Genomic DNA, 27,670 nt, shown 5'->3' with positions numbered 1-27,670 from the left:
CTGAAGGAGGGTCAGCATTCATAGAAGGAGAATGTAGAGGAGGGGAGGTGATGGTGGACAGTATGACCTGGGTTTTTGGATGCAGTGAGAGGCAAGGTCATTGCAAAGAGCCTGTGAGGCGGCAGGAGGGGTAAAGACTGCAGCAGGGTTGGCCAGTTCCTTGCAGATTTTAAAGAGTTTGGCCGAGTTATTAGATGCCGCAGATACACAGGCTTGGATGTGGGCTCTCTTCTTGGTGCGGACAGAGAGTACAAGATGCCAACCATTTCCTCTCAGCCACCCTACACTTGAGTTTAAGGGTGACGGTCTGACCAGCAGTTGGATTTGGTTTTAGGCTTCATGCGGATACTCATGACGGGGGCAAGTACGTCGAGAGTATCAGAGATAGCAGAGTGGAGCTTGGAAAGGGCTGTGTCAGGGTGTGAGTCAGCCAGAGTTGCAGGAGGGGGGGGGGGGACGATGCAGTGAAAGCCTCAACTGACACACGCTTCATGGGTCGAATGACTGAAAAGGTGGGTGACATTGTTACTGTGCCACTTCTCCTGCCCATGACAAGACGCTTCTCCCACAAAGTTTGTAAGTCAGTTATACTGCCATTTCTCCTTCCTGGCCTATGACACAGTTATACTCCCACTTCTCCTTCCTGGTCTATGACACAGTTACAGTGCCACTTCTGCCCATTACGAGACGCTTCTTCCACCAAGTATGTTTGTCAGTTACACTGCCACTTCTCCTTGCAGGTATCTGGCACAGCTACAGTGCCTCTTCTCCTGCCCACGACAATACACTTTTCCCAACAAGTATGTAAGTCACTGCCACATCTCCTTCCAGGTATATGACACGGCTACAGTGCCACTTCTCCTGCCCACAACAAGGCAATTCTCGTACTAAGTATGAATGCCAGCTACACTCCCACTTCGCCTTCCCCGCGTGGATGGTCACAGTAACTTGCTCACTGCTTGCTGTGCACATCTGCCAAAGGATGCACCCTTCCACTCTCATGATCAGTACCTACCCTACGACAAAGGGAAAGACTCTTTTCTGCAAAGATGTTTTCCTTGTCCAATCAATTGATAGACTACATTTCTATGAGGCATTATTTGTTTGCTGATTCATTTATTGGAAGACCTTTTTGTAGAAGTGTAAATCAATGCTGCACAAGTAATTACATCTTGAGCAATAAGTGGTTTGAAAGGCGAATGGAGAGTGTTGTCTCGGGCTACGAAGTTTATATGGGAATAGACTCGTTTTTCGAAGGTGTTCGGTGCGCAGGTTTCCTTCTTTTTATCTTATTTTACGTCACAGAAGAGGTTTGTGATGGTTCGATGGGGATAGGGGTAGCAGTGCTCAGTCTTATAGTGCAAAATGTGTGGAGGGTTGGTGGTGTCTCTGTTTTGTAGAATAGATTCATTATAACAGTAAAGGAAATTGGAATATGTGTAGGTGGCGATTATGCTTGTCATTTGGAAAATATAGAATTCTAAAGGATGGAGGTGCGTTGTCAGGCTGTCATGCAGTGTGATTATTGTTTTTTATGCAATTAATTAAGCAGAAAACAAACTCAAACAAGTGATTCTTTTAAATGAATGTATGTTAAGCCTGTTCCAATCCACGAAGCCAAATGCTCCTAGAAGAGATGATTCCTAGAAGAAATCACGCTGGGTGAATGAACATAGATTTGCCGCAGGGATGCCCTCTCCGCCCCCAATCACTTTTGTGTGCCAAGGACCGCAGGGAGGCTTTCTTTCTCTAATGCTGTTCCTCCTTTGTTTAGTCCAACTTTGCCATGGGTCGGCTGCCTTCCACTTACCGCAAATGCTACATGCTGGACTTCGGCCTCGCACGACAGTACACCAACACCAACGGAGAAGTCCGGCCGGTAAGTAGCCAGCGGGCCATTTGCTCATAGAAAAAGTGCAGCTTGTCTTTTAGTTTGTATTTTTATGATAGCTATCTAGTTCGTCTTGTGCAAGCGTTCGTGTAGTAAAAAGAAAAGATGAAGATTAAACTAAATGGTTTTCTGTGGCTGGTATAACATTATCTTAGAGCAGGGGAATGGTCTTGGGATTTACAGATGTTTTGGAGTGCAACTCCAATCAGCTTTACCCTGCGCATTGTCAATGGTGAGGGACCATGGGAGTCGTAGTTCAAAACATCTGAACATTTCATACCCCTGTCCTAAAGCATCCTGAATTAAGAGTGAGGTTTTATACTATCATCCAAGTTGGAGAAGTTTCTATTTTTGCTTGGTTAACATGAAGAAATAAAAAAATAAAAAAACACAAATATTCCCCCGTTAAAGGGTCACATAGGACTGCATTCCTATTTAAGAAATGAACAATAGGCAGTTGCATTACAAAGGTTGGACTAGCATGGTGGGGAAAATATATGCACAAAGAATCAGAATAATTGTGCAAAACCTATCGCACTTGGCTCTTGTCTGGGTGTAGAACAGAGACAAAGTAGCGTCATGTTAAGTGGGGGAAGTAAGTGGCCCCAGGTAAGTCCGACAAAGTATTCGGGAGCTTAAGATGTATGCCCTGCACCAGGAACCCACACAAGGGTCCAGAAGGTAGCGTCGAGCATAACACAAACATGACCAAGTGGGCTGTGATTGCTTGGCAACAGTAAACAAAGGATGATGCAACACAATAGGGACTGGAAGACCAAGGGAGTTCTCCAGTGCAAGCTGCCACATCCAGGTATTGGTACTGGCCATATTGCAGTGCGCCCGCAGTATCTGAATGTTATCAGGAAGTGGGCCATTAGAATGATGTGAAAAGCAAAGTGAAACAGAATAGATTAAAAAAGGCCAGCAAAAATGGTATTGCATGTATGTGTAAATATAAAAGTGCTGTCCTCTGTAAGCACTCACCTCCAGAGTGGCCGGTCTGCGTTCCTCTGATGGTGCAGTTGAATGGTGGTCCGTTCATAAAGGTAAATAACACTAAACGAGTCGGTCTTGGCGATCTGCGTCCACCAAGAGGGAAACGTTCATCAATTTCTATTCGTATTTCCAAATCAGGCGTCAATCCCAAATTCTTCCGCATGAACAACAGCCAACAAGTGTGTTGTGCAATGATGTGCTCTTTTGTAAGATTGAAATGGATTTCTTGCTCCAAACTCACGCATGGGGTCAATAACTGGCACGGCTTTGGCCGGGGCACTTCTGAATATGCTTTAAGAATGGGTTGTTTGAACAGGTGCATGCTATTGCATGACACGTATTGATCGTTGTTCATTGCTGAGGGCAGCTCTGGATTTAAGATTTTTCTTTTTTCCTACCACTTGATTTAAAATGAGTCTGATTTGTAAACACTGCAGCATTATAGCCTACCCCGGTGACTGTTCCGGCTGTTACATGACCTCCCTCCAAGAAGGTGTAGGCCCCAGCCGCATGCCCTCCTAAATAACTGCTTCTCGGACCAATGTGGTTCTTCAGGCTACTAATGCAGTGTCGCGACATAGGAAGGAATTTGATTATGCCTACCTTTGAGTAAATACTGCTGCTTTCTTACTCATTATGAGTTCATTTCCAGGTGTGTTGCAGCAAACACCTAGAGCAGTGGTCTTCAAACTGTGGGCATGGCCCCCCTGGGCGGCCCGAAGGGTGTCCAGTGGGGCGCAAGGTTCTTCCAAAAGGGAGTATGACAGAATTTATATCTAGGGGTGCCCAGCAGCAACATTTCTACTCAAAGCGGGGGCTCTGCAACAACTGCTTTACTCAAGGGGGCTCGGCATAAAAATGTTTGAATACCACTGGCCTAGAGTGAGAGAATTTCCTGAGTGCTGACGAGTCTTCCCTAATGTACCCAATTTGTGGCCTTCTAGTTATATTGGACAGCAACTGCTACAATACTTTAAAGACTGATTGTGCTGGCTAGAGATGATAGGAGTTGTAGTCCTGAACATACGGATGGTCACATTCTGAGTAACCTCCATGATGTAAACCTTCTTCACTTTATAGCCTTTTCAGAGGATGCCATTCCAGTAGATTGTTGGGTGCCATTCCCAAGACTGGCTCTGCATCTTTGCTGGTGTGTTAGGTGCTGTGAATGGATTTAAATGATGATTAAACTGTAAATAACATGAGCACCCTGGGCGGGGGAGCCAGCCAATCAGGTGGCTAGGAACGCAGACTTGAACGGCCGGTGTAAGCACACGCACCAAGCCGACTGATGGCCGGCTCCCCCGCTGCCATCTTCCCCCAAACCCTTTTGAATTTCCCCCAATTTACCTTATTGCAGCTATGGCGGCACTTGCCGCCGCTGCCACACCTTCCTCTCTGCTCAGAACGTCCGCCATGGAAACGGAAGAAGGGCTCCATTTGGAGCCCCTCTTCCCTTTCCATGGCTGCCATGTTGGTAAAGGATTTTCCTTCATACAACAGGACGTTGCGCGTGTCCCTTTGTAGAAACAAAACCCCTTTTTCTTTTTAGCACTCCGGGTTGCCGCTTTGGCAACGCGGCGTGCTAATGGCCTTCAAATCCGGCCCGCCGGAATGGGTTTTAAAGGCACATAAGAGTTCAGAATTGCGTGTTAAGCCCCGATGTGAGGTACTCTGTTGTATCAAAAAGACTACATTCAGGTAACGTTCTCCAACTGTGCTGTTTTTTGGAATATGCTTTAAGTTTTGGTATTTTACAGTATAACTCTGGCGTTTAGATGTGACAAAAAGTCAAGGAGGTGGGCTCAGAGACTTCAGTCTGCTTTTGCGTTCCTGCATTTATTTAATTTGACATTTTACAACTGCCACAAATGTGCATGGGCAAGTGAGCATATAAATAAAGCAGTTACAGCAGGTCCTGTAATGCAGTATACGGCATCTGGCTATTGTGGCTTCAAGAGTCATGTTCATGCTGTACAACCCTGGCAATAATAACCCTCTCTTGTCAAAAGAGAGATATTGGCTTGGGGTTTCCTTATCTAACAAAGAATGACCCTGACATTACTAAATTAATTAATTGAGGAGTACACCTGGCACTATGATCATGTGATAATGTCTGCAAATACCAAAGAACAAAAGGACGCAGTACTGTAAACAGGGCCGGCGTTAGGGCAGGGCGGGCCGGGCGACCTCCTGGGGCGTCATGCCCCCCCCGGGCGCGATTAGCCCCCCACCATGCCAGCTCGGGGGAGTCGTATTTGCAGCATTTTTGTTAACCTACCTTTTTCTCTGCAACTATCATGCCATTGTTATTACCTGACATCTCTTTGCCCTGTAACCAGAAAGTTTTACTGCAATTACTGTAACTTACGCCGTGATATCCCAGGGTTTGGGCGTATAATCAAATGTAATTAAATAAAATAAAAGGGCTCCCCCGAGCTGGCGTAGTGGGAGGTGCGGTAGGTGACCTTTTGTTTAATAACAATAGGGTGCTGATGCTTGCATAAGCACCATATTTAGATGAATACCTCCCCACTCCGAAGCAGGAGTGAGGCGGTTTTCATTGGAATAGGGTGCATGACCGCCCCATTCCAGTGATTAACTGCCAGGCGGGAGAGAAATAAAAAAAAAGTAGCGTGCCTGCCCCCCCTCAATCTCCCTGTTGACCAGGGGTGAGTGGCGAGGGGCGGCTATTCGCCCATAGCACTGCTGCCACCAAGGCCAGCCCTGACTGTATATAGTTTGTTCATGTGGCTTTGGTTGGGTTTTTCTGTGTCTGGAGTTGGGCAGCATGAGCAAATGTCCCTCCCCTCTTCTGGGCTAGATGAGAAATGCTGTGCACTGGAGTTAAGTAGCTGAGACCTAGAGAGCACAGGAACAGCACTGTACACTGGAAAACAAAAGAAGGTTATTCATCGATCTGGATTCTGGAATGTTCAGCCAATGCACAAAACACCATGAAATAACTGTATTTAAACAATAAAAGGGTATTTGTTGAGCCTGATTATGGAATTTTCTGCCAATGCCCAGAAGGTCCTCAAATAACTGTATTTAGAGATTAGCACAACACGGAAGCTAGGGGTGCGTGAGTCAACAGGAACGCCATAGAGCAGTGGTCTTCAAACTTGTTTGGCCTGGGCCCCCCCTGAGCAAAGTTTGGGCAGGCCGGGCCCCCCCAAAAGTGCCAGATGGACAGTATGTAGAAATCGCTTTGAACTTTTGCGTGCCGTCACCGCACCCTACTCCCAGTACAGGCCCTGGGCTCTCCCCACCCTACTCCCACCACTATCCCAGTGCTGCCGCCCATCCTGCTCCCACCACAGTCCCATAACACAAGCAAACACATCCATACACATTTAAATAAAAAATAAATCGCCATAAACATACCTTCTGCAGGGGCCTGCGCGTGGTTGCTAAAATGCCCCGCTCCAGGTTGCTCTGCCCGTATGTGCGAGGAGGCGCAGGAGCACCCCCTCGCACATACAGACATGCAGTGCCCCAGCCAGCATTTCCAATGAGCTATGCAAGGCTAGTGAAGCAAAACACCCCCAGCGTTGCATGGCTCAGTGATCATGTGCGGCTGGGGAACTGTGTTTCCCTTTGACAGTTCAGCCAGCCCAGGAGCACTCCCTCAGCTGGAAAAAGCAGCTGAGGGAGTGCTCAGTGTTTCACTGGGCTGGCTCCTCCATAATGGGCGAGGGGGCTACTGGATGGATGCCCCCTAGCCCATTATGGATGAGCAGCCAGGTTTGGACTGGCCTATAGGGCAATAGGGCGATGACCGTTCCAAAAATGCAAAATGCTAGTGTAGGCCAATCAAAATAGGCCACTTTTTTGGCAAATGTGGGCCAGTTTGAGGAGTTACTTCACTATGCAGTCAGTAGTTTCGACCATTGTTGCTGAATAAATATTCTTTAAATAATATCACAATTTGTTTACATTTGAACAAAAAACAACCCCTTGGGTACTATTCTAACACATAGCTCTCAACCATTTGTGTCGCAAAGGCGGGTGAAATCACCCGATTTTGTTTTTGGCGGGTGAGACGCCCATAGGAATGAATGTGCATGCAGGAGGCTTGGCGGGTGAGTCAGCTCATTACAAGGCGGGTGACACCTGCCAAAAGCGTGTGAGTTGAGAGCTATGCTAACAGTCTGTGACTAAAGGACTGAATATCCTTTTGCAACTGCTGGCCATTTTTTCATTGGTGCCTAAAACCATTGTATGGTCCAGTATGACCATGTGAGCTGCCCCTTCCCATTTCCTCCAATCAAAAAAAGAAAAAAGTGATTCGTTTTTTTTTTACCTTTCATGCAGGACTCTGGCGCCACCGCGCCACACAGTTTGAAGACCTCTGCCAAAACGATGCTTATTTCCCCGACAGTTAGGTGTTGCAATATGACGTAGTATTATTAATCGGACAGCGTTATGAATACGACGACCGACTTGAGGTAAATTACCCATGAGCACCTAGGGCCTCCTCACCATGATGCCACCGAGTTCCCCATTCCAGGCGGCTGACTGACTTCAGATCGGCGCAGGCGCGTCCCGCGCGCACGGCCCGGCCCGGGCGCGCGCGAATGGCGGGAAAGTGGCGCCATTTGCGCACGGGCCGGCCAGGGCGCGCGCGAACGGCGGCGGGAAAGTGGCGCCATTTTAGAATGGCGCAGGCAGCACGCGGGCCTGCCTGCCTCACCTGTCACCAGCCGCCACTCGACGGAGCCTGCCGAGCGCTGAAGCCGCCATCCTTAGAAAAGAAGTGTAAGTTCCATCTTGCGCAAGACCCAAACAAGCGAACAGTTGATATATGACTGGGCCTCGTATATTGGAAGGCCGTGAGAGAATATTTTGGGATTCTGGTGGAGTAATGTGAGTTTTTAGATTGGTTTGTCCTGGGGCTCTTAAGAGGGGCGGCACATTTCAGACGAGGCCCTTATGGTCTCCGCCTGCATTTAATCTGGAATGTAGGATTCACAGAGTGTGTTGGAGGGCGGCTAAGGGTGGGGGAGGGAGGGATTTTGGTTGTTTGCCTGGTGGACCACTGGCACCCAGCAAAGTCAGTGTCATCATTTCACATCATTGTGCAAATGGGTTTTTAATCCATGATGCATGCTGCCAGTGCTCACCCGCAGATGTACTTTATACAGATGCACTCTCCAACATACCTGGTCTGTACTGTGGAGAGGTGGCAGTTGGTTTGAGAAGGATGATTTAGTATCCCTAGTTTATAGTAAGTCTCCTGTTTTTTTCCAGCTCAAAATGCTTATGTTTTGCAGCATTTTTGTTAACTGTCTCCTGCCAAAAATGTACTTTACTCCAATGCAAGTCAGTGGGGAAAAAAACTCTGACATCTTCTTCCATGGTCAAAATATTCCTAGTAGGTTTCCTTAAATGTTGGGTAGTATGATGACAAAGTTGATGACCTTTTCAAAGTGTTGGGGTGATGACTAAGGGAGGTGCAAGAGGAAGCTGTCACAGAAGTTCTTTGTCAGATGTAAATGCTGTTGTCAAAACTGAATTGAGTCCTTTTGGAGTGAGATGTGATTGCTAAAGTTCTACAAAGTCTGGGCCGTGTGCAGGCCCGGCTGAAGCGATTTATCACGGCTCGCAGTGGCTCATTTCAACATGATGTTCGCGGGCCCCCCTTGCGTAGATCCGAAAACAACTGTTTGAGGCACCCTTGGGGTGCATACATTCTAATGGAGACAAACAAATACAGCTGGGGTTGAATAGCCACTGATTATCACGACACTGTCAGCCAGCGGGTAGCTGATACATTAAATGTCCACTGAAAATCTTTAAATCCTTCTTCGTTAGGGGCTGATGCGGAGGAACCGTTGTTAAAAGTCAACAGGGTTATTAGAACACTTCTGTATATCCGAAGGAAGTGACAGCCTGAAGGACTTCAGCAAATGCAGCTTGTAATGCAGCGCCGCTAAGCACACATTTAAATCCCCAGAACAAAAGTGATATAGAAAGTAATATATGTCCCTGTCATAAGACTGCTGACTGCCAGCATGGGGCAGTTGCTGCAGCCCCACTGAGGCTGGTGGCGCCAGGGTTGAAGGGCTCTAACACCGCCCCTGCCCATGAGCAAATACAGCCTTCCAACAGTATGTATTTGTTCTTTGTTCATAGGGTGGCAGTTCAGAAGTAGTAGACAGACCCGTTTTTGGAATTCTTTACTTTGTTTTATTACATTATAAGTAAAAAGGACTCACTAACCCTAGTCTAAGGATTTCCCTGCCTAACCAAACTAAGATGCTCATTGTATGTGGTGAAGTCCAAAGTAAATAGTCTGTTCTCCGTCCAGAGCTAAGCTGCTCTGTCCCTACCACTAATGTGGCCTTAAGCCCCTATTCCAAGGGCTAGAACGGGGGTTAACGGCCCAGCAGCACAAGTCATCAGCCAGAGGGAAGGGAGAGCGGATAACAAGGGCTCCGGGTCATTAACCAACACTTGGAACAGGGGCTTGATGCCATTAGAAACCCAGGTTACCGCTTTGGTAAGTAATAGTATGTGGAGCCACTAGGCAGGGCCCCGCAGGGCAATGCAGTGTGGGGGAGGGGTTCTGGTATTGACTGGGAGGAAAGGCCTGAGATCCTGTGAGGTTCATGAGGATCAGGCCACTAGTCACAGTGGCAGTGGGGTGATTAGCAAGGAAGGGAAAGAGGTATACAAGAGCAGGGTTTTGAGCAGTTTCCTTAACTTAAGGAGGTCTGGCTCAAATCTGAGAGGGGCAGGGAGGCTGTTCCAAAGGGAGGCACCAGCCGATAAGAGATACCTGCTTCCCACTCCGCGCTTGGAGAAGCATTTGACGGTCAGAGAATTGGAATTAGAGGAGCGTAGGGCTCTAGCGGGGGAGTGTTTAGGGAAGGAAAGTTGGAGTTAGCGTGGTCCCAGGCCCCAGAAGGCCTTGCGGATGATGCCGAGGGTTTTTAATTTGATCCTTGCAGCCATTGTGAGCCAGTGGAGAGATTTTAGGGCTGGACAGATACGGTCCCTGGGCTTGAGGCCAAGGATAAGTCTTGCAGCCCTATTCTAGATTAGCTGGAGGGGACTAAGGGAGGAGAGAGGGACTCTTGCGTGCAAAGTGGCTATAGACGTTGAGAAACTGTAGATACAGAGAAATAATGTGTCCTGGGGCTCGATTGCAAAGTGGCTAGACACATTGAGAAACTGACGCTATTGAGAAATAGTGCCTCCTGGGACTCAAGGGCAAAGTGGCTAAAACAATGAGGAACTGAAATTGCAGAGAAATAATGCGCCATTGGACTCAAGGGAAAAGTGATTAGAGACCTTTAGCTGTTACTGAGAAATCCTGTGTAACACAGGAAACAATGATTAGCCTTCTTGGCTACCTGGCAATCCTTTTTTTGTATGAATACAAATTTGAATGCTGTTATGTTGTCTTAAAAGATCATAATTATAAGCATTTGCCACTCATGGTGTTCATAGATGAATGCAATAGGACCGGACATGAAGTCCACCCTATGGAAAAAAAGGAACAACTACAACCATGGCTACCCCTGATTCATTAACCCTGGTCTTTGTCAAACTAACTCCAAGGGCATGTACCGCACCGACGCTCATACTGTGCGACCAGGGCAGTTCACCAGCGAAGCATCAAGCACTCATTCAAACAGATCTACAGGTTGCAGTGCCCAGCAACTACTGTGATAGGATTGCACAGTGGTCAGTGTTGGCACTGAAGAACATTTTCAACATTGGTGGCGGGGTGCAGAGGGAATGTTGGAATTCTACTTCTACTGGGGATGTTTCTTTTGAGGTACAGAAAGGCAACGTGAAGGCCAGCTGATCTTGCAGCCATGGGATAAAAACATGTTCACAGAAGTGGGGAGCATAGCAACCACACCTCACTTTCAGTACCGGCCCCACCTTCTCTCTTATGAGTATGGTACTCAGATGGTCATCACTTTTGCTCAGTGGATCTGTGTCTGACATCAGCTGTCCTTTTGCTTTTCTCTGTTACACTGCAGACTCAGCATGCTGTCCTTGTCTGCTCTGACACTCCACCACCATCAGAACTCTCTGTCTCACTCCTTAGTCCCTTTTATGATGCTGTGGTGCTGCAGTTGATATCTCATGACGAGGGAAAGTAAAGATGAACTCCTGCTGCAGTGCTTTTCGGTGTTCATGGTGATCCCTTCACCACAAGTAGCTCACACATGTATGTATGTAGGTGATTTTAAAAGCCCTAACCTACTGTAGCTAGTGCTGAACAAGTAATGGAGGGTGCACCTAGTAGACAAGAGGTGGGGCGAAAACCTTATCAAATCCTGTTAATATATGTTCCTCAATGAAGGTGTAGTGTTACTTGAGGTGCAGGGTCTTCAGCTCTTCTCTGAATTGCAGGAGGGAGGAAGCAACCTGATATGCTTGATATGTTGTGCCAGAGTATGGGAGCATAGCCTCAGATTGCACATTTTTGTTCTTCACCTTCATGCACTTCTTGGATTCCAGTCTGGAGATGTCTTGGATTCAGGTGTTCTCTTGCGCTCCTGAGATAGTGAGCATTTCAGCCAGCTGTGACAGTGTCTTGATCATTTCTGCTTTGTAGGTGCTGCAGGCTACCTTGAAGGCAATGCTTTTTGTCGTTTTTGCCTAAATAAATCTCAAATGGAAACCTTAGAACACTGCATTTTATATTGTCCGACTCTAGTTTGTCAAAGATCGATCCATTTAAAAATGTGACTTGTCCAAATATTTCTTCATGTCTATGGATGATATTTGGTCAAGCATAAATAATTCCCTGAACTTGGCCATGCGCGTGGTGATCATTTGCTTTCTTGACACCATTTTTCCTAAATCCAGTGATCCTAATTCCGTGTAATTTGGTGTTTATTAATATCCTTGGTATTTTATTTTTGTATAATTGTTCTAAAAACGTGTCAAATTTTATTTTAAAAAAATCATCAAATGTTTTACTTGTGTATATTGTTGTATTTTGTTTGTATATTTGAAAGGATAATTTTATTACCCATATCAAATAAAAACATTTTTTTTTTAAAAGAAGGCGATGCTTGCTTTGCAACGTAACCAGTGATGTGCCTTGATTTAATACTTCTAACTAGAGGGTGTACTGGAGGAGCTGTAAGCAGTAAATGGGGACAGCACTAGGCTGACATTAAATACATATTCAGATGGACTACAGTGGTGATGATGTATTTGTGGGTGCATGGGGGATTGTGTCAGCATAAGGCTATGGAGAGACTGGGAGAGAAGGTGGTTCTCAAAGATAGTCTTGAAGCCGGTCACTCATTGTTTCAATGTCCTTAATGTTTGGGGATTGAGAGTTATATCGATAGGAAGCCAAGAGGGTAATGTAATGTAACAAGGCATACCTTAGTTTTAAATAATTGATTAGCAGAGATGGCTAATCAAAAGATTCTTTATTAGCGAACAAGCATATTTGATTAGCAATTTTCAATTTTGTACAGATGTGTTTAATGTCACCAGAAGTTATTCATACCCTAGGCGTACAAAGAGCAACATCATAGCATTTCTGAAATAAGACACCAGTGAGATAAATATCTAAAAAAATAAAGTTTACCTCATGAAGGGACACACCCCCGCCCCCACAAAATAAATGACACAGATTCTAAAAACAGTTTTCAGTCCAAGGTTATTTGCAGCCGGTGTTGTTTGGGGCAGTGTTCCTGGATGCATTAAGCCTGTCCCATCATGTCAATTTACATGTTTCAAGAGTAATGCAGGGGGGAGTGGGAGGAGAAGACAAGGAAGGAAGGGGGGGGGACAGAACAAGCTGCCATCAAAGGTCACTGGACAAATGATGAGAGTAAGTGCTAATGGACAGAAGAAAAAAAGGGGGGGGAGAAGGCAAGGTGGCTGCGAAAGACAGGCAGCTATGATTACTATGCCTGACGGCAATCTGACTTTCACAGGAAGGGGGAGAGGTGGGGGTAGGAGAGGGTAGGTGGCTGCAAAAGACAGGTGGCTACGATTACTATGCCTGATGGCAATTGAGGTAGTGCCAGAAATTAACAGGAAGGTGAAGGGGTTGGGAGGAGGGGAGGAGGGAATAGGGTAGGTAAGGAGGGATGAGAGGTGAGAAGGAGGGGAAGGGCAAAACAAGAGGGGGAGGGGCGCACACCATTCAGGGGTCAATGGGGTTTGAAGGGGGGCACAACGAATAGTCACAGGGGGGCATAGGGGTGTGAAGGGGGTACAGCGACACTGACAGGGGCATGGGGGTGGGTGGAGGGCACAGAGACACTAACCGGGGTCATGGGGGTGGGTCACAGAGACACTCACTGGGGGCATTTACAGAGATTTCACGGGGGGCATGGCGGTGGGTGGGGGTCAAAGAGACACTCACAGGAGGCATGTGGGTGGGTGTGGGGTACAGAGACACTCATGGGGGGCATGGGGGTGGGTGGGGGCACAGAGAACTCATGGGGAAATAAGGGTGGGTGGGAGCAACAGAGACACTCACAGGGGGCATGGGGGTGCGCGAGGGCCACAGAGACACTCACGGGGAGCATGGGGGAGGGCGCGGGGCACAGAGAACTCACGGGGGACATAGGGGTTTTTGGGGGCAACAGAGAGACTCGCAGGGCTCATGGGGTTGGTGGGGGGCACAGAGACACTCACGGTGAGTATGGGGGTGGGTGGGAGGCACAGAGAACTCATGGGGGGCAGCGTGGCGGTGTACCGTGGTGGACAGGGTTAGACAGGGCCTTTGTCGAGGGCCTTTCAGGGGTGGTTAGGACCAGTAACAGCCTGCCAGCCTGAGCCAAGTAGACCAGAATGCATTGTTACCTACAGTGTTGCCCTGGAAATGGTATTAATTGCTATTAGCACTCTGTGCCACCAAACCAGGTACTGACACTTTTATTTTTCAGTTTTAAGGGAAGCAGTCTTAGTGTCATTCACATGCGCCTACTCCCCTTAAAAACAAAGTACACACAAATATGACCACAAATGACAATAACTATTTCCAGGACCTGGAGGTGTGATGGGGCTACACAGGTGAGTGGGAGGACCGGAGTGGGGGACTTTAGTCGGGGCTATGGTGAGACACAGCTTGGGGCTTGGATACCAAGATGGCAGACAGGGTGGAGATGCAGGTGGCCAGCATGGAACACAGACAGTTACTTGCAGATTCCACCTGCATTTCAGACTAGATAGATGTATAGTGTTGCAGTACTTCTGAAGATGTACAGACTGAATGGAACTATTGATCGATACTGTGTGTAAACATCTAGTTAGCTTGGTGTATTCATTATGTAAGAGCAAAGACTAACCTAAAGGCTGAGCAATGGCGTTGTAGTGGATGGTATAGCAGGCAGAAACTTGACAAAGTATTCAGAACATTCTAGTTTGTCAACTGTCACTTTAAACTGCTTTAAAGTGACAAGCTGTTTGGCATAGTGTCAATGAGTTTGCTATCAGCTCTTGGGTTAGGCACCAGCTGCATAGGTAGATGTATCCAGCAGCTCATAGAACTAAGTTTTCCATCAAAAGCGTATGGGTATGTTAACATTTATATTTTGAAAAGTGTTTGTAAGAGGATTCAATTCAACACTACAGCTAAGTCAATGCCTAGTCTGGGATACTGAATGGAAACCCTTATTGATATATCTTTATGTCCAGTTCATGGGTTCTGGATGACCACCCCTATATAACACCCTCTCTTAGAATCCCCCTGACCCCACTGAGCCAAGAAGTAGTTCTGTTTTGCAAGTTTAAAAGGTTTATTTGAGAAATAAAACAAAATATAGATACCACGCTTTTATAATAAATTAATAATCGATATTGCCCTTATAAATATAATGTTAATCAACAATGGGTAATCTGACACTAGCACACTTCTTTATAATCAATGAGGAGTTGGTGTAGGATGGATAAGGCAGCGAAAATACTTTTATGGTTTCAAGGGAAAAGCAATGAGGAATAAAATGCAGTACAGAAATACTTGATATGATTTTAGCAAAAGATAAGATAATCACTTTTTCTCTGGCAATTCACCCCCCTCCCCTATGCAATGTAAGAAATGGAAGGAGATGGAAAGAGGAGCACACAGTTCTCAGGAATGCAATCAAATACAATACGAAATTCAATTCCCACCCCAGCAAGCTTAGAGAAAACAGGTATGAGTTTTAAAACACAGGCCCAAGTGCTTTGAATGTGGTGGCAGTGAAGTGAGAAATATGCTGAAAATGCTTTTAATTCCCTTTAGGAGGTTCAGGGTGAGTGGGAGATGCGTGTTGGTATTAGTTCAGGCTCACTTTAGCAATGCTCTATGATTTATTACCAAGTTGCAAACGGATTTTAACAAAGGAAAGAATGGAGCTGCTATTTTTTTGACAAGTGGAGAGATTGAGCCAAAAATTTCGTTCCTAAGACAAACGGTTCCGGAGATATGAACGATTTTGTAAAGGTCGTTTTTCGGATATAAAGTAAAACTCCAAGTTGCAAACGGATTTTAACAAAGGAAAGAATGGAGCTGCTATTTTTTTGACAAGTGGAGAAATTGAGCCAAAAATTTCGTTCCTAAGACAAACGGTTCCGGAGATATGAACGATTTTGTAAAGGTCGTTTTTCGGATATAAAGTAAAACTCAAAATGACAGGTGACAGCTTGCAGCTGCAGAATTGACAGGTGACAGTTGTGCAGCTTTAAAAATGACAGATGATACGATTTCTAGGAGGCAGTTCTACGTAGGTTAAAATAGTTTGGATTAGATTATTTTAACTAAGAGATTGGTTCTGCACAGTTCTGCTAGGTACTCACAATATAAATTTGAAATAGGCCTCGCCACGGATCTGGTCAGGTTTTGGACTGGACTCCGGTTCTGGTCTCGGCACTTCACAGTGATCTGGGTCAGCTCTGCTCTGCTGGTCTAGCCTCTCTGGATTCTGGATGTAACACTGCTTTCTGGGTACTGCTACAGGTTCTGGAGATTGATGGATTTGAAGTCTGGATCGCTGGATGTGAAGTCGTCGGGTCAGCATGCTCCGCAGCAAATGGAATTGAATCTCTCTACTTGTCCCAGCAGTCTCTTTTTATGTGTTTTGGAAAGTGGGTGTGTGCGTTGGTCATAACTAAACCTGCCCCTCTCACTTACCATTGGCCAATTCCTCCCCTCTCCCTTGATTGGGGGAAGGAAATGTGAGTCAGAGTGATGCTGTAGGTTTTATGGTCAGAGGAACCTCCACTTGTCAGTTTGCCCACAAATCTATATTTGATTCAAATACATCCTTCCCAGATATAGCATTTGTTGAAATTACATGTGCACATTATATATTCCTTATGGTCCATGCTTGTCCGCCTCTGATCTTCCTGGGGGCTTGCATTCAAAAATGACAACATTTTGCGCTTTTTAACTGGTTTTGCAATATCGGACATTTACCCAAATTTACACACATGTGCACAAGTAGTATGGACATTAATTGATGAAGTGTCAGATTTTTAACATGCAGACATTTGGAGTGAGACCCTATTTTCCGCTAGCAACCCCCCAGAATACACCACAGGGTCCTAACGCATCTCAAAATGTTCACAGAAAAATCACAAAAATAATGATATTACTTATATAATTCTGACAAGTCCGCACTTTGAGTTATCTATCTTTTTAAAATTATGCCCTGGTCAAAAAGGGGTGTGGCTTCCCACATCACAGGGTGAAATAACTGGTTTATCCACTTCCCCCAAGCTCAGCTGCTAGCAGAGGCACTGCCCCTCCCAGTTTCCTCTAAGAGGAAGCCACTTTACGGCCCCCCAATATAACATTTGCCTGAGTCCAGGACAGGCCTTTGTTCAACTCCCTGTAGTCCCCAGCTGCTCCACCCCTAATCTAATCAACAGGGCCATGTGACCTCAGGATGCAGCCAGGCCTGGCAGCCAGGCCTGGGAACATAGCTGTTGATCCAGTATCAACTCCTGTCGGGGGTAGTTGTCAGGCAGAATTCAGTTTCATTAAGCCAGGTTTCAGCTAAATGTCACTTTTTGTTCCCAGCTTTCTACATTCAAAACAAACTGACAATTTTTACATATACATCAAATAACTACTTCCTTCAAGTCATTTCAGAATATAGTTTTACATTGTATCCACCTCTTAGCAAGTCTTTCCTTGGTCTGGTTTTGTTTCATTTGTTCAGTTTTACACAAAAGTCTGGTGGTTTTAAAACGCCGGCTTTCTGATAGTGGTGAGTACTGGTAATGCAACCATTTTTGGGATTAAGAAAATTCATTCCCCACAAGAAGGTTGTATCTTTGGAGTGGTCTCGTGCCAACTGCGCAGTTCTCCTATTCTGGCATGAATGTGGGCGGCGATAGCTCATCCCCATATCCACCCAGTCTATTGATTTAGTTTGTTCTGGGATAGAATAATGGGCGGTGACAGCTCATCCCCACATCTACCCAGTCTATTGATTCAACATGGGTCAAAACCCATGACAAGTTCCCTGTGCTTGTCAATATTATGCACCTTCCTGTACACAATTAAATATAGTTCACACAATGAAATTTAGTTATACTAACCTAAATTGAACTTTACTGAAAAACACAGAGACAATCCAGTGTTTATAGTAGCTATACTGCAATTATGTATTGCGTAACAACTTACATTTTAGCCATGAGACTGCAGCACTGACCTAAAACACACACTGGTCCTTGCAAAATAAAATATAGGCAGCTTAATGAAAGTATCACCCTGATTACTGATGGTCTGCAGTTATTTGAAAAGGGAACATCTGTTCTGGTTAACTTTCCCACACAGGTCCTTGGCACTTTTAAGACTTGTGGATATAATTGCGGCTGCTTCTCTATTAGCCCTGTTGTACTCGGTGTGAACAAAGAAAAGAGGGTTTGAATAGAGAGCCCTGAGGGCAAGAGATGAAAAACAGGTTGAGCTATGTTTTCTTTGAACAGGTTAATTTAAATCGCCAGCTGTGCAACGCCTGTTTCAAAGTAATGGTACACATGCGCAATTAAATTGCCAAGTCAATATTCCATTAAAGACACAACCGTAATATACATACATCATATAAATGTGATGCTGCTTATTTTATGCCTTCTGTAATGTAATGTAACTAGGTCTAGTATAAATAGCCTTCTGCCATTTGGGCAGCCTTTTTGTGGTAGGTCCTGTGAATAAATGAGGAGAGTTGTTGTTGGCACGGTAAGATGGAGAGGCAACACCTGAAAACCGATGTGTTAGTCCTGCAGATCGTAAACACCATGTTTCATGTGCACTTGCCATGTGCATTGCCAGAGGACAATCCTGCGTGCTGTTATCTGACTCGGTTATTCACTACATAAGAAATTCCAGGGCCGAATTGGTACTTTTCTCGCATGAAGTTCTCTGTGGGCCAACGTAATGGCTCTGCTAAATTTCCACAATCCAGCCATTTACGTATGTTCACGCAGCCCATACACCAGTAAAAGAGGACAGTGTGCAGAAAATGTCTTGCCACAATGAGATCCATGTCTCCAATTGTCCTGTTCTTATCTGGTCCCCACCCATCCCTCACCATTGGCCAAAGACATTTGTACCATTCCACAAAGATCTCAGAATTTGCTGTCTCATTTCATTTTTACTCTTGCATACATACAAAAATATAGGGCAGAATGAGTGCTGTAACTTCTTGTTCCTTACACATAATCACTTTAGAATCTGTTTATATTAAGAAAGTACTAATATTCAGCTTCTGAAGGTGTTGAAGAAAAACAGTTTAATAAAAAATGCATCTAAAAGCATTTTGTGCGTTCAAGCAAGTAATAACATCCACATAGATTATTGCTCTCAAGTGTTTTAACTTCAGCAGTGCACAAAGTAAACCTCCAATAAACAGGTCTTTATTGATTAATGGCTATAAAGTGTCACACAAAAAGTGATGGTTTTTTTCTTTATTTGTTTTAGATGAGAGTCAACTTTACAGATTTTGAGTAAAAAAAAAACGTATATTTCCTTACATACAAGATTTAGCAGCAGTATGTAAACGACGGTAGCCACAGACTATACATTTACGTTTAAAACTTGTGTTTGGTCTACATCATATACAGCCCAACTTACAGGTCATCATGATCTTCCTTATATAAGGTCATTTTAAACATACTTAGATCTCCAATCTCTTAAAAAAATGTATTGTTTAAAGATATGATTTGCATTAAAAATAAAACATTTTTTATCCACTTCTGATTTGGCCTCAAGAGGCGATATTCTAACAAAAACCTCTGAAAGTGTTCTCGTCTCAGGTCCTTTAGGTTGTCACACTCGCCAAGAAGATGTTCCAGAGTTTCTGCCTGTGTCTCTATTTTAGAGAAAAAGCAGCTATCACTGATTTTATTTCTATTTCTTCTTGCCACCACTGCTCTTGTAGGACACAAATCGAAACACAACCGCAAATAAGGAGTGATATAGATTTTATTTGTAAATTTGACTAGATATTTTGGTATGATGTTATATCATTTTAATATAAAAGGACCATTGTTGAATTTTTGTATATTTGGTACATTCTTGCCAAATTTTTATCCAATTTGCTGCCCAAAACCTCTGTTTTGTCCAATTGGGATTTTTGTCCAACAGTGATAAATTGATATCTGCCTTTGTCATATTTTCTAGGAAGTATAATTTCCACTTATATACGCTGGATTGGTTGAGCTTTTCTGGTAGATTTCCCAGAGGTATTAAGAGGATCTTACTATAGTTCTCTTTATTCATACAGTTTTTGTACAAAGACATGGCATTCCAGTTTACAATAGCTCTCATTGGTAACATCCCCAGTTCATACCTTACCATTTGTATTGGAAAACCTAGTGGAATTGGAAGAATATTCTTCCAAAAAATTCCATCCCAGTTAGGTTGATCTTCTACGGGCTTTGTGTGTGCCCCATATGTTAATACTGGGATCACCTTCTCTTTATAGCATTTTAGTATAGGTACGTATGAGAATTTCCCTTATTCTTTGTATATTGGAGCTCAAACTGTACTTCGTTTTTTAATTAATAAGAGGATATGCAGGTGATCGAAAATCAGTGGCTCAAAGACAAGAATGTAAAATGGGCTGTCCATGTTTCCTCAGGTATTGTGTTCAAAAGAGAGATTGAGTGCCAGTCTTTAATCCTTCATTCAGCAATTTCCAAATAGTTGCACTTGATTCTATGAACAAAGCTGCCAGCATATTTTCATTTGCTTCTTGTTCCTTTTGTATTTTAAGGTGTTTTATAAAATGTGTATATTTAGTCTGAATGTTCCCATGTTTAACTTTATATTCGTTCATATTAATAGTTTTTATCGCTTTCAAGTTTGCATTCGTTTTGGCTCTCATATTTTTAATAATTGGGTCATAGGGATATTTATGCTGGAAACGTTGCTTCCTAGGCAATTACATTTTTCTACAAGGAGCATCAGGGCTTGGGTATAAGGAGGTTGCGTAACTATGTCACGATTATCTCTTTTGGAGGTAATGGCTGTTAATAGTCGTCTCAGTTTTGGACTTGTCCATTTAATTCTGCATTGAGGCGCATAATATTGTCTTAAAGTATAGCGGGATGACCAAGTGATAGCTAGGATATTATGATCGCTATCAGTCGCCAAGATTAAATGAAAGCCTTCAATAGAAGTTATTGATTGAGTTGATACAAATGCGTAATCTAGTATTGCAGCAGACCGATTTCTTTTCCACGTAGGTTGTGGCGGCAAGTCTCCCTGGATGGTTCCATTTATGATGGTAAGGTCTCTTTCCTTCATTTACTGTAATCATCTCTTAGGTTTGAGTTTTAATGGGCATCCGTCTTTTGGGATGCAGGTTAGGTTCATATCTCAAACAATAAGTGTTGTATAAGGGATGGTTTCGTTTGCAATTAGGTCTAGCATTTGATTAATAAAGGAAAAGAAATCGTCATCTGTCACTAGTACTGGGTTCCAGTACAGATGTAGTATTGCTATAGGTGAAAAATGTGTCTGACAAGGGTTTAGCCAGATCAGTTTGACAAGTTGGATACACGGGTGAGGCGAGGCCCAAAAGGACATCGAGGCTTGGAGTTCACATTTCTTCCCGATCATCAAACCCACCATTGGTCTACCTTTCGCTGGCTTAATAGAGGGAATTGATAAAAGGTGATAATTTGGCCATATGGGTTGGGAGGTTATCCAGGTTTCTGCTCTTTTCAATTTCCCTTTTCTCCTTCATAGTTTACTATGATGGACTCTGCAATTTTTGTGTGTGCTCTACTCGTGCTTTGTGAAAGGGGAAAATCAGTTTTCATTTGAGATTTTCCTACTTTTCGTTCCGATTGACTCTCTTCCTCATAGTTATTGCTGATTGATAGCCTAAAACCCATCTTTTCAAAGGATTGCCGTTCTTCCCAAATTGCCCTCTTGACCATCTGCGACTGGATTTGTATCCATCCAGTATCCATTTTGCGAGATCTTTCAATGACTATTGCCTGTATATCAGATGAGTCTATCAATTTTAAGTTAGGGATGGCTGCCATGACTGTCAGGAGGGTTGCTCTATTTGGAAATTGATCATTTCTTTGTCTGTCATTTTTATTTTTAGTTGACATGCCGCCCTAAGAATCTGTGAATTAGACTATATGGTTTAAATACCAATAAAGGATACAGGTGTAACCAAAAAGTATACAGTATCCTGATGAGGTCTTCTTCCTAACTTCAATGTCGAATCCTCAAGGTGAAACCCTTTCCATTGATTCCACCCACTGTCCGATAATGAAATACAGCCAGAGCGAGGAATCAATTGAAAGGGCGAAATAAGAACACAAGCTCCAATCTGTATAATAGAAATAATCGGGTAAGAATTTTATCCAATGATTTAGACAAAAGTACCTCACTAGTTATTTCCCCACTAACCTGAATAATGTTGTTTTAGGAAGTTTCAAGGTCCAAAATAAATCCAAGGAAGGAGTCACCAATTAGAACACAACTACAAGGAAAAGGAGAGTTAGTAGGACGCTAAAACCCAGACGGCACGAGGGTCGCACTAGTGTCGGGTTGGTGCACTCTGGAAAGCGTCCTCTATTTCTGTGCACTAAATTCAAGACCACATGTTTTTGTCGTCTTCAGAAATGTTTATAAACAAAGTTCTTCAGAACTGGGTTACACTTCACCCAATAAATAATCCTGGAAAATTATAGGGACGTGTTCTTCTTGATCCAATTCACCCTTGATAAGCAATATGAAATAATATAAATTCGCTACTGGGCTGTTATATGTGACCTGGAGTCACAGATAGAAAGAAACAAAAACATACGTCTTCAATGATGAGGAAATCACTTGATTAGATGCTAAGAGCAACGTGTCTCTCCTCCGGCTGGATGACTTTCAGAAACAATGCCGTACTTTGGAAATGATGAGAAATGAAGCATTACCGGGCCGCAGGTGGAAACTGGAAAGCTGCGAGGAATAAGTTGGGTTAACAAGAGCCTTCCAGACGCCGTAGTGTAGAAAACTGGAAGCGGCGTAAACAAGGCTTACACGTGGAGAACCGCCATCACTGGAAACATTGCAGAGATGAAACTAGATGCGGCGGTGAAAACACGGCGGACACGCAAGGATAGCAGTGTGGACACTGGACGTAATTCAAAGTCCAAAGGGAAATGACTCGTATAGAGGAGTCATGAAGCTTGAAAGAAGCTGAAACAGAACGCAGGCTCACTGCGAATCGGGCACATAGGAAATCCACGACCAGAAGCACCAACCGATTAGAGGAAAGCACCTAAATACTTTCACAGACCACGTGATAGGGGCAAAACCAAGGGAATCACATGATCCTAATGCTGGAATCAACAACGTTTTGCAGGGAGTCTGTTTAAGAGTCTCCACTTTGTGTAGAACGGTTTAGCTGCCGATCTAACAGCATAAGGATTCCTGACGCCAAAAGAAGGTGAACGCAGCATTACAGGTGAGCAAGGCATGACATTAGTATATCAAAAGGCTGGGGGCCCTGGTTTCTGTCATGGCTTGATTCTTTATTTGGGCTTATTCTTGTATCTGTGTCTATCGCATCTAGATTTGCTTGTTGACTTTGCGTTAATTTACTTGCCACTATATGACTCTTAAATGTGATAGCATTTTTATCTCTCACTCTGCAAGCCGACATTTTCATGGATTCACCAGTTGTGTCATGAGCCCGGACAGGGTGTGTTCTATTATCCATCTGCGAACGCAGGGGGAGTGCTGGTCTTTTTCGTTCCAACGTGGCATTTTGGCCGATATGCAGTGGAATTCCTGAATCCGAAATTACAAGAGGAATATATATGTCTCAAATTTAGCAATGCAGACACTCGAGATAAAACTGGGGAGAGTATGGGTATCCCCAAAAGGATATGTATATGCAGATTTTGTCAGAACAATGTTATTGAAACATCAAGGCATCTGCTATGTAATTGCTCAGCCTTTAATGAAGCCAAAAGGCAGGCTTTGTGGGCTATGAGTAGTTACTCAGGAGTTATTCATGATATACTATTGCAGCAATTATTGGAAGGTAATAATATATCATATGATGGTGCCGTGGAGGGTAATTGAGAGCACTACTGGCTTTAATGAATGGGGATATGAACAGTTCATGGCAAAGGATTTTGTGGGTTGATATTTATCATGTTAAGATCATGGGGATAGATAGAGTTATACCTTGCTAAGATGTTGTCTATTGAGATAGGAGTGGAAGGACGGAATGGTTAGTATTCTGTCTTGTTTCAATGGATTTCATCACTTGCTGCTGGTACAGACTGATTGTGACCTCACAACTCACTATTGCAGCTCAATGGGGATTAATGAGAGCGTTAATTACCGGTCATTATAAACGTGTTGAAGGCTGCCATGTGTTAATGTGTAATAAAAAAATGCATTGAATGTTTGATATAATGAATTATCTGGTAAGTAGAGACTACGTGGGATATGTACGTAACCAATATAGGAGGACCATAAAAGGGGACCATTTTTTGTATTTTACAAATAACTAACACTATTCACTTGAGGGGTACAAGTGATATGTGTTGGGGGCTACCTACTGTTAATTAAAGGTTTCATGCCTGCAGCTGGATCTGTATAGGTGGCAGGTCAGCCCCTTATCCGTGGGGTCAGGATAGGTGGCAGCACTCCGCAATAGGGATCATATTGAGTTTGCAATGAGCTTGTGTCCTATATGAATATGTTTCTCAGCATGCAAAACACATGTGAGGCAAGGTTTTCTGCAGTGTTGGGCTTTGAACGTGTGCTTTTGCGAGTTCCCTGCAGCTGCTGTGCCTTTAAGGCATTTACCCAGAAGTGTACGTTGCCTTTAAAAGCTGATAACCCGGCGAAAGCAAAGCAAAAAGTGAGGCAAAGTGTTCTGCGGTGTTCCGCAGGAGTCAGCAGAGTTGTGGCACAGATTGAGTGGCCGACACTACCTGCTGGCGATTTGTTCCAAGGCTTCGAGTAAGCAGGGGGTTCGGGGAGCGAAAGGTCAGACAGCCGACATAAGCATTTCGCATTGGCAAAAACTCCCCTAGTCCCTCCCTGTTTCTAACGTCCTATAAAGAGGTGGAAAGCACTGCAAGAGATCTTGCCTCTGATACCTCCCTGCTGGTCGATCAAAGCGGAAGGTAAGTGGCCAGTATTGCTGATAAATCCTGGTTCCCCTTTACTGGCACTGTCTTAGATCAGGTGAGCGCTGATATGGAAAGCGCAGCAACGCCTAGTGTCTTACCGTGAGTGTCTCCTCAAACTTTTCAGTGCTAGTGATTTGTAAGAATAAAGTCAGAAAGAAAGAGTATGCTTGGTGCTCTTGGTGCTCTTGGGGTGATTAACACAGCCGCCTTTCCTCTTTGGTAGAATTGAAAGTGTAGCAATTGTCTCGCTATAAGTGTGCACCTGTGGCTCTACTTGGCCTGCAAAAAACGTGAGCGCAATAGACAGTATGGAGTCAAATAACCCGGCAGGTGCCAGAATCCGCCTTCAGGTAAAACTCAGAGCAGTGCAGCCGGTGCAGTCTATGCAAAATTCTCATGTGGGCCAGCAAACGTCTGCACAAACATGATCTTCGGCTTCTTAAGAAAGTCTTCTGGTCTCCAGGAATGAGCCATGCATTAAATGAGTGGAACGGTACATAAAAGGGGTTGGGACATAGTTAAATCTTTTCATCCTGAACCTCTTAAAAAAAAGGTCGATCGACAACAATACCATAATATATATGGCCTTTTTGGATATACACCAGGCCTTCAATGGCATGGATAGGAATCGCTTGTGGGCCAAATTGAAAGCCTGGAAGTGCCCCACGGACATCTTGGAGGCCATGCAGGCTCTATACACTGATACCTTAATACAGATCAGATTGGGGTCAAGAGGATTAATGTCTAGGAAGATTTTTACATTTTGCGGCCTTAAACAAGGCTGCGCGCTGCTCCCATCTTATTCAGTCTGTACCTGTCTGACCTGGGGATTTCACAGGAGGCTGTACAAGGCCTTTCCACCAAAGCTAAATAGATGTGAACTGCTATGGCTGCTCTATGCAGATGACATTGTGTTTCTTGATCAAACGGCTATAGGCCTCCAACACAGAATTTCAGCATTCAATTAATATCTAAATAAAAATGGTATGCAAATGAATGTTAAAAAATCTCAAATCCTCCCTATGTCAACTGCTAGGAGGAAATCAAGGCCAACCTTCTCATGGCGATTCAAGGATGTACAGCTAGAAGTAGTAGAAACCATCAGTAACAAGAACTTAAATGAATCTGCTCAATCGGTTTGGCACTTTGTTGTCTCCCTGAACAAGTTGGCCTAATGAAGGTCTTGATACCCAGTGTCATACATTATTTCCAGTTCCTTCCAAGTGTGGGTTGAATCTGCCATGTCATCCAGACATGTATTGCTGAGATCCCTTTTCCCATTCAGAACAGGGGCTACTCTCATTTGACAGTTGCAGCCACCAATCCAGACGTGAATACATTGAAGTAAGGATCTGAAAAAGCTGAAATGGCTGTCTCCTCCTTAGCATAGACTGCAAGGAATAAGTTTCCATATCCTGCAGATGGACCAAAAAGGCAACTGTACTTTTCAGTACAGAGCTGATCCACCAAGTTACCTCTTAGTGGAGAGTGTGTATCTGTCTTGGGGACAAAATGCAGAGCTCTAGTGTCCATACGGAAGCCCAAACTGGCTTTATCTGTATGTTTCTCCAGATCCTCTGAACTGGACTCCAGATAGCTAGAGTGCTCAAACACTCCTTTTTCCAACACAGGGTGCATCTCACACCAACTGTCAGAACTTCTTGTTTGGTCTGAACCACCGCAACACCCAAACTTGGTGGGTGCAGCAACTCCCAGAATACAGCCTGGGTTACACCAATCTGTTATAAAGGGTTTCAGTGACAACAAGAGGGGAGATTGCCTCAGCAAAATCTCCAGCTCACCCTGCTGATGTAGTGTCAAGTGCAGAGACACTAGGCCATCCTCACTGAAGCTATTAGAAGCGCTGCTTTGGCATAGGACAGGGAAACACACAGATTTCTCTGGCTCCCTCTCTGTTGCCATAAGCAGGGATTCAATTCTATCTCTCAAGATCGAATCTTCCACACTATTCGTAGGAAAAATTATGGTAACCTGTCCAGGTCCAGGTCCACCAAGGACTTTCGGAATACTTTACCTTGCCAAGCTGTTTATCTTGTAGTAACCGCAACAATGTAATCAAAGGGAATACCATTTCACATCCCCATAATGGTGAAAGGATTGCACTGAAACACTACACAACTTGTGCCTCTTCGGGGCTGATATATTGCATTAAATGTCCATGTGGCATTTTGAACATTGGTCAAACTTCACGCACTGCCAGGGAACGCTGGTTAGAACATAAATCTAACATTCGCACAAACAGTAAATCGCCTGTTGGGAGACAATTTAACACTCAGCACCATATCATTTCCCAATTAAAATGTTTGATCTTGGAGGCCGTGAAGAAACCCCACAGTGGGGGAGACATCATTAAGCGATTACTGCAGAGGGAGATGTATTGGGTAGACCGTCTGTACACACTCCTTTTGAGAGGTCTCATTGAAGAATTTGGTCTCCAGTGCTTTTTTATAAATGTGTGTTTTAATGTAGTCTGGCACTCCATTAGGTTCTCTTTGACATATAGAATGTTATGTGTCACCACTTGATGTTCAAATAAGTGACTTAGTACAGGTGAGGATCTTGATCTTCCGCTGAGCTGGATGTTGACATTTTCCAATATGGGTAATGATATATTTCATACAATATATCTATGTACTTTATTTATACTATCCTATTGGATGTATTCCTGTACCTATTTAGTCTAGGCGTTTTGTATGTTTGCAACTATTTTATTGGCTTATACTTTACTCTTTTGATTTGGGTTCAGTGCATTTTAATGCTTTTTTGTGACATGTTTGTCCGTAGTCATGTTGAGGCTTAAGTAAAATCAGTTGTATTATGCAAGTGTTTTGCTGTCTCCCCACATTGTTAAATAGGAATATATTTAGACGATTTACTGTAGAGTTATATGGCATTGTAAACCAGTCCACCTGTCACAAAATAATGTTCTTTAAAAAAAGTTTTTACAAATTAATCACTCTTTTCACTTGTTTGGCTCTCTGGTAGCTTTCTCTTACACTGTATTTACCTGGCACTGACTATGCTCGTCCTCCCTGAATGGGGTAGATGCACTAGGCTATCTCTATTCGTGTATTCGGTTTTATTTTTGTCATAAATCAACCACGTATCTGACCAGTAAAGGATACAGGTATAACCATAAAGGATACAATTGGTAGGGTTCTTCTG

At 44.0% G+C, this 27,670-nt stretch overlaps 1 protein-coding gene across 2 annotated transcripts in view; it reads left to right on the top strand.

Moving 5' to 3' along the window:
* TTBK1 (tau tubulin kinase 1) overlaps positions 1-27,670 on the top strand; it is a 1,457,642-nt gene that overhangs the window by 349,315 nt on the left and 1,080,657 nt on the right. For both annotated transcript variants that reach the window (XM_069608875.1, XM_069608874.1), the window contains exon 6: positions 1,775-1,879. In XM_069608875.1, coding sequence (XP_069464976.1) covers positions 1,775-1,879 — 105 coding nt within the window. The remainder of the gene's footprint in view (positions 1-1,774; positions 1,880-27,670) is intronic.

Source organism: Ambystoma mexicanum, chromosome 4q, assembly GCF_040938575.1.
Source record: "Ambystoma mexicanum isolate Mex_15411 chromosome 4q, UKY_AmexF1_1, whole genome shotgun sequence".
In the NCBI taxonomy this organism is placed as follows: Eukaryota; Metazoa; Chordata; class Amphibia; order Caudata; family Ambystomatidae; genus Ambystoma; species Ambystoma mexicanum.
This window is presented reverse-complemented; position numbering and strand designations above follow the sequence as displayed.